This window comes from Lacerta agilis, chromosome 8 (assembly GCF_009819535.1).
Source record: "Lacerta agilis isolate rLacAgi1 chromosome 8, rLacAgi1.pri, whole genome shotgun sequence".
NCBI lineage: Eukaryota > Metazoa > Chordata > Lepidosauria > Squamata > Lacertidae > Lacerta > Lacerta agilis.
The window spans coordinates 3162806-3170380 of record NC_046319.1 but is presented as its reverse complement, the minus strand read 5'-3'; the positions used below and the strand labels follow the sequence as shown (position 1 = coordinate 3170380).

Sequence of the window (7575 nt, the reverse complement as noted above, 5' to 3'; positions counted from 1 at the left end):
CAGTTAAGCTGAGGTGTGTACATTTGAGACACAGCTTTTGCGTATGTGTAGGTGACACAGCTTCATTGGACAGGAGTTCAGGAGGGCTGCAGGTGGGGGAACACAAATCAGGTAATGCATATCAGGAGAGAACATGCTAGATTATTTTGCAACACTGCTGTGCCTTAATCTCTTGAGAAGCATATCCTTGGATGATTGAATCACTTAATGACTACAGCACTACCTGCTGGCAGGAGGAGAGGACGATCCTTTTTGCTGAATTCTTTCTTCCCATGGAGCCTGTATGTGCTAACTTGTTATGACAAAGCAGACAACTGGCGTAGGTGAGGAACGGGAAATAATCTCCAAGCATAATGTTTAGATGATCTTGATATGGTGGGGCACAGGATGGAAATACATTTGATGGACATCTCTCTCTCTCCACACACACACACACACACACACACACGTGATCAACTAGGCCCCACACACCAAAAGAAAAAAAGAGACAAGACTGTATCAGATTTCTTGACTGACAGTTGGGAATCAAGTAAATAAATAAAAACACTTAACTATCTGTCCAAATATCTGAAGGGTTGTCCCATGGAGGACAGAGCAAATTTGCTTTCTGCTGCTCTGAAGGGTAGGACCCAAACCAATTGGTTCAAATTGCAAAAAAGGAAATTCCAACTAAATATGAAGAACGTTCTGAGGGTAGGACCTGTTTGACAGTGGAAGGGACTACCTTGGGAAGCAGTGGACTTCATTGGAGGTTTTTCCGACAGCGGTGGGGGTGGTCACCTGCTAGGGGATTCGTAGCTGTGATTCCTGCGTTGGAAGGGGTTGGAACAGAGGACCCTCGGGTCTCTTCCAAATCTACAGTTAATTGATTCAATGATTATTGGCTGCTAAATGCAGTTCACCTAAAATAACCCTTTGAGCTGAAGGAAGGAAATAAGCAAAATGTTTCTGTAGTGTATTATGCCTACAGTGGCCCATTCACACATACATGTAGTCCTTTAGTGTTTTAAGGGAAATATTAGGTGCAGATTCCCCTTCTCAGGAGCATGCTGATCCTCTTAGCTGCACCATGCGATTCTGTAACTTCCATCTGCGGCTGCTTTGAGGTCTGATGACGGAAGAGATTGGAACGAAAAGTAAACAGTTCCTCCCCAATATGGGCCAAGGCGGATAATCTCATTCCGTCTGGCTGCCTCCCGATCCCTTCCACCGTCGCGGCCCGAGCACGGCTCCTCTGCCTCCACGTGAGTGGGAAGGGCCCAGCCTGGGAGTTCCTCGGTGACGCACACTTCCATATATGGCAGCCCGGGGAGGAGCACCACCCGGGACCGGCGGAGTACTTAAGCACCCGGACGGAACTGGGTTGCAGACTTGGACAAAAGTAGGATCCTCTGCGGGTTTGCAAGAGAAGCATCGCCGGGACTGTTGCGCAAAAGCTCGCCACTTTCCAGCCACTGTCTTCCACCTGTATTATTATTGTTTGAAATATCTCTCGAGATTCCTTTTTGGGGGCTGCTCCGGTTTCCTCCGCAACTGCAAGGATGGTGATCGAGGAGGTGGTGCCCTTGGAGAGCTCCGGCCTGGCCACGCTGCTGCGGGACCCCCGGGAGAGCGGGCGCACGCTGGTGCTGGACTGCCGCCCCTTCCTGGCGTACTGCCAGGCGCACCTGCTGGACTCGCGGCCCGTGCACTGGAACGGGCTGTTGCGGCGCCGGTCCCGCGGCCGGAGCGGCGTCAGCCTCGACTGGCTGGTCCCCGACCGGGCGCTCCTGGGCCGGCTGCGCAAGGGCGAGCTGAGCCACCTGGTGGTGCTGGACGAGGCCAGCTGCTCGGCGGCGGCGCTGCGTCCCGACAGCCTGGCCAGACTGCTGCTCAACGCGCTGCTGCTGGAAGAGCGAGCCGGCACCTCGCACATCTACCTGCTGCAAGGTGAGCACCGAGGGAGGGAGGGAGGAGCGCGCGCCTGTCCCGCGCCACCGCCAGGTGGGCTTCCTGAGGAGGGTGGTGCTCGGAGTGGTGAGGGGGGCCGAGACACGACCCTCTCCCAGGAGAGGAGCAGCCAGGGACGGCGCCACCACAGCGCAGTCCCCGCCTGGAGGAACTGGCCATCTCGAATTTGGCTGCTGGGGGACGGAGACGGTGAAGGGGAGTCTTTGGGGTGGGGCTTGGAGGAAGGGAGGTGCCTGTAGATTGTGACCCCCGGAAGGGTTCAGATCCCCACGCAGGCCTGAAGCTCGATAGGTGAAGGTGGGCCAGTCACAGCCTCTCTATTTGGACATACATGATAGGTTATATCAAATGCTAGGCCTACTCGGAGTAGACCCATTGGAATTAATGGACATTACTATCTTAGACTTACTAATTTCTGTAGGCCTGCTCTAAGTAGATCTTAGTCAAGAGGCAATCCATTTATATTTATTGTACTTTTTATCTTGTCTATTTTGAGATGGAGGGCAGGGATCATTAATAATTATAATTATTTTGGGGTGTGGAAAGGAGTTGCTTCAAGTTCAAACAGGCTGCTTTGACTTGATAAGAAAAAAATAAAAAGCCTTGATGTATCAAGGCATTCTTTCTAGAGGCATTAACTTGCCAAGGCAAGGCATTTACACTTAGTTGAGTTCCTCACCTTTCCCCAAAAACCTTTGAGTCCAACTGCATCTTTAATATTATTATTTTTAGTTTAATTAGGAGGTATTAACATAAAGCCAGGGCAGCCCTGGAACAGAACTGCTGCATCCCAAGCAGACTCATCCCAGCTGATCCCAAGGTTACTTTGCAGCTAAGTCTGGCTGCTGTGGTGGTAACTAAATTGGGATTAAAGTGGTGGGTGTACAAATCCCTTCCTCAATGGCTTCCCCAGCGCTAAAGTGTACAGGTCATTCGCTAATCTGATTAGCACCTTCGGTATTGTAACCGTGTGTGTTTTGGATATTGCATGCAGAGCCATATCACTCTTGCTCTGTCACATACTGTAGCACCTTCATTAGGCTGCATGGACACACACAAAAAAACACAACACCCGGTGCCAAATAAATACATTTGTTATTGACAGCATGGCCGCACTAAAATCTGGGCCCATCCATGCATGAAAATAATCAATCATACAAGTTATCACAAACACAAGTTAAAGTTTGTGGCCACAACAGTGGTGTATCTGCAGGTCCTTTTTAATGAAAGTGTCTTTTAAAGGCAAAGTAGATTAACCACTATTGTGAATATATCCGAATGAAATGTGTGGTCACTATAAACTATTCCAATCCAATATGTCCTTAGTGGTTGCATCTGTATAATATCCATCCCCAATTGAGATACACACTAAAAACTCTCCATTCCGCTGATGTTTAGGTGGCTTTGAGAATTTCCAAGCCAATTTTCCAGAACTGTGCTTGACTTCGCCGACACCTGCTACATCTCCTCCATCTCCATCTCCTGCTCTCCAAAGCCCTGACAACAGCACAGAAGCCATTACTCCCTTGTATGACCAGGTAAGTTCATGTGTTTGCCTTCCCTGTGAATCTGGAGACCAAAGTAGCAAGAAGACGAAATACCAATTATTTTTTTCCACACACACATATTACTCTAAGCGGATATTTTTTTTAATTAATATTCTGGGCCATTTAATTGCACTGTCTAGACTTTGCTGTGTGAGTAATCTTAGTAAAATTACTGCTCACTTGACAAAATGCAATTGAGACTAAATAAAGGTATATTTATTCAGGTGTTCTTGTCCACCCTCTCCCTGAGGCTTGGAGCTGGTAACCACCAAGGCTGCCACCTACTTTAAGGATTTTACCTGATGCGTTGTCTGTCTCAAGTGCACTGCCTTGCCCCCGCAATCGAGGGGGCCGTGTGATGTGCTGACGTCAGTCGCACGACATGTTAATGTGTTGTGCACATGCTGCGCAGGCTCCATGATTAAGGCAAGCATATCGCACAGCATGCACACATGGCAACTGCAGATTTTTTTGAGGCCCAGCTCTTGAGCATTTTGGTGGGTCCTGGGCCCCCTAGTTGGCGCCTATGGTCTGTCTGGTAACAGATAAATTTGAAAAACTTAAATCAGTTATTCTTTTTCTACGATTGCATATTATCAAAACCTCAATATAGATGGTTGTGAAGATATCCAAGGAAATCCAAGAGTTTATAGTTAAATCAGCAAAAGTTTAGTTTAGAAGGGTTATCTGTAATATTTTTTCTTTCCTCCCCTTTGCAGTAACATACAAGACTCAAATAACCTTTTTTTGAAAAAGTAAAAGTGTCTTCAGCTCATAGCTCTTGCCCATTAACCAACTAAATGATAGAATCATAGAAATGTGGAGTTGGAAGGGACCCTGAGGGTCATCTAGTCCAACCCCCTGCAGTGCACGAATATGCAGCTGTGCCATACAGGGATTGAACCTGCAACCTTGGCATTATCAGCTTAGTTTACTACTAATAAACATTGATAGCATAATAGTGACACTACTTGATTCATCCCTACAATACTCACCATCAATCCTATTTTGGCACAAAGGCTGATGGGTGTACTCTCCTTGTTCTTTCTCTTCTGCAGGGGGGCCCAGTGGAGATTCTGCCATTCCTCTACCTGGGCAGCTGCTACCACTCCTCCAACCGGGAGGTTCTGGAGTCCCTTGGAATCACTGCTGTGCTCAACGTCTCCTCCAGCTGCCCCAACTACTTCGAAGGCCAGTTCCTGTACAAGAGCATCCCAGTGGAAGACAACCACATGGCTGAGATCAGTGTGTGGTTCCAGGAAGCCATTGACTTCATTGGTAAGTGCAGGTGGCCAGTCAGGCAAACCTTTTCTGCATCATCTTGCCACTTTGTAGGGAGGATTTTGCCACAAACGGAGGCAGATGTGTGGAAGAGAACTGTCATCCATACCTGCCTCGTATTCCAGAGGATTAAATTATCCCTTACGTTAGTGGAAGAGATTTTGAGAGATTTGCTATTCCCATGGCACACTGCTATGTTTTCTTAATGTTGTGAGTGACAAGACAGCTTTGTAGACGGTTGGGGGTTGACCTCCAAAGCCGTACCACGCAGAACGCCAAGCAGACACACAGATGCACACCCACACACCCTTCTTTTGAGAAGTTACTTGGTAGAAGATTCCCCTTCTTATGGATTAGGAAAACAGCAAGCTGCCTTATATTGGCCCATCTAGATCTATACTGTGTACACTGGCTGGCAGTGGCTGCAGGACTACCTGGAGATGCCAGGGATTGAACTTGAGAGCTTCTGCATGCAGAGCAGATGCTGTACCACTAAGCTACATCCTGCCTCCTACCATGCAGGGAACAAAAAGGGCCCCCTTGCCCCATAAATGCACCTTGCTCCTTGGATATGGTTGCTTCTGGCTCTAGGGCTGTCTCTTATGTGGCTCTTCTTGCTTGCTCCTCCTGCAGATTCGGTGAAGAACAGCAGCGGGCGTGTGCTGGTGCACTGCCAAGCTGGCATCTCCCGTTCGGCCACCATTTGCCTTGCCTACTTGATCCAGAGCCGCCGGGTGCGGCTGGAAGAGGCCTTCGACTTTGTCAAGCAGCGCCGTGGGGTGATCTCTCCCAACTTTGGCTTCATGGGGCAGCTTCTGCAGTTCGAGACTGAGGTGCTGTGCCATTAGCCCAGCTGCCCCACAGACCCAGCTGGGAGGGTGGGCGACCTTCCTCTCTGCGGACAAAAAGACTGATAACGTGTGTTTCTGTTTACATCTCCAAGCGGGTGCTGCAGCAAAGGACAATGTTGTGGTTTTTGTTCATTTGTTTTTCTATTGCACTAAATCCTGAGAGCAAATCCGTTAAGGGGAAGGGAAGCCTTCTGCAGTCAATGCAGAGTTTCCTCATCCTTGCTGTTTTGAAATTGCTCTGCCCGGGTGGCTTCAATCTCATGACTACAAAAGCAAAAAAAGTGTACGTCCGGAGTGAAGAAAAGAGGGTGGCTTCAGGTGTGTTGGGAAGCTGTCTTGTCCCTTTGTTGGGGAAGAGCTTTAAGGCCAGATCCTTCAGGTGATGCGTTCTCTCACCTTCCCTGCTACAGTCCAAAGCCAGTGCTTATTGATCATTACGGTCCACACCCACCCCAAACGCAAATAATTGCAGCTTAAAGCTGTGGCATCATTTTCTAGCAATGGGAATGCAGCTGTGCTGCAAACTCCTGATAGGATTGTCAGAAGGTTCTCTCTTTTTTTGAGATTGAAGCTACTTGGGGAAGTGATAACTGATTATCATGATGCAATGACATTGTGCTAATCAAGCCTTCAGCAGTCTGGTGTTCTCCAGATGTTTTGGACACTCTGGGAGTTGTAGATCTGGAGGACACCCAGTTAGCAAAGGCTGGGTTAAGCCATTGTACCCTATATGGTATGCTGATGTCAAAGTGAAGTCTAAAATGTGAACAAGCCAGCGAGAGGCTTATAGTTGGATAGCCGTTGCCTGTGTGTATCTCAACCTTCCTTCGTGGAGCTTAAGGTGGCATGAACAAGGCTCTTCTCATTTGATCCAACGTCTTTTGAGAGAGAGGTTAACCAGAGAGGGTGACTGGCACCTGGTCACCCTGCAAGTTCCATGGGCTGAGTTGCCCATTTGGAACCTGAGTCTGCCTTGCTCATTGTCCAACAGTCTGTTCACCGCTGTGCCATCCCTTCAGCTGGTGCACTGGGAATCACTGCTGGGTTGTGGCTAGGCCAAAAGGACAAAACAAGTATGTCCCTCAATGCTTGTTTGGACTTAAGGTGAGTCCCAGGCTTGAAAAAGCTGAAGACTTAACTGCAACTGGTCTAATTCTCCCTTCAGCATGAGAATTCAGGTTGGATGGAGGTGACTTTACAGTCCTATGGCTAAGGCACTCCAGTATCCCTCCTTTTCTACATCTTGATCAGCAGGAATTGATAGCACACTTCCCCATTTAAAGGCTTCTCTCTGCCTTCTGTCAGAAAAACTGAAGCTTTAAAGACTGAGTAATATGTAAGTGAGAGGTCCTTTAAAAAAGCTTGGTTGACTATCTTCACCAGACTATCCTCAAGTCAACTGTAGACCAGATTTGTTTTTTTTAAGCATAGGAAGTAAGATTATACACTTGAACTCCATTGTCCAAGTGGTATGAGCTGCTTGCCTCTGGTTTCCAGCCTACGCAGGCCAGCCATAGATCATCAAGCTCCATCTGTAACCGATTGCTCGTTATTCATTCATATATGCTGTGAAACTGGGAGTCGATAAGATTTAGTAGAGTGAGAGTTGGGTTCTGCATCCCCAGACCAAGAGGGGAGAATTCACTGCCACTTGTACAGCTGTCCGTTCCTCCCAGCCCTGGGGAAGAACAGGCAAGTATCCTGCCTTCTGGTATGGGGGGGGGGGTTAAGGGAAGGGGCTCTCTTGTTCTGAATGCACTGAGAATGGACAACACCCATTGCAGCCAAATAAACCCCTCCATCCCTTCCCCAGGGTGTTGTCGTAAACTCACTGGGCTGTCCTGTGTACCTCCCACTCATTTCAATGAGGCTTGCACAGGCAAACGTTCTGGGGGGATTGTGCCCAGTGACATCTTTCTGCCCCCTCCCCCACAATATACAGTTTG

At 48.4% G+C, this 7575-nt stretch overlaps 1 protein-coding gene across 1 annotated transcript; it reads left to right on the top strand.

Annotated features, from left to right (window-relative positions):
* Positions 1–1382: 1382 nt before the first annotated feature.
* On the top strand, positions 1383–7054 carry DUSP2 (dual specificity phosphatase 2). Its single transcript, XM_033159052.1, has 4 exons — positions 1383–1929; positions 3349–3488; positions 4556–4775; positions 5412–7054. Exons 1-4 carry the CDS (start codon positions 1542–1544, stop codon positions 5624–5626), a joined length of 963 nt encoding a protein of 320 aa, XP_033014943.1. The 5' UTR covers positions 1383–1541; the 3' UTR covers positions 5627–7054.
* The last annotated feature ends 521 nt before the right edge of the window (positions 7055–7575 follow it).

Excerpts from the sequence above, each read along its gene's own strand:
- DUSP2 (XM_033159052.1), top strand. The coding sequence starts at position 1,542 with ATGGTGATCGAGGAGGTGGTGCCCTTGGAGAGCTCCGGCCTGGCCACG. Across the intron at positions 1,930-3,348 it reads GCACATCTACCTGCTGCAAG|GTGGCTTTGAGAATTTCCAA; the intron begins GTGAGCACCGAG and ends GCTGATGTTTAG. Across the intron at positions 4,776-5,411 it reads GGAAGCCATTGACTTCATTG|ATTCGGTGAAGAACAGCAGC; the intron begins GTAAGTGCAGGT and ends CTCCTCCTGCAG.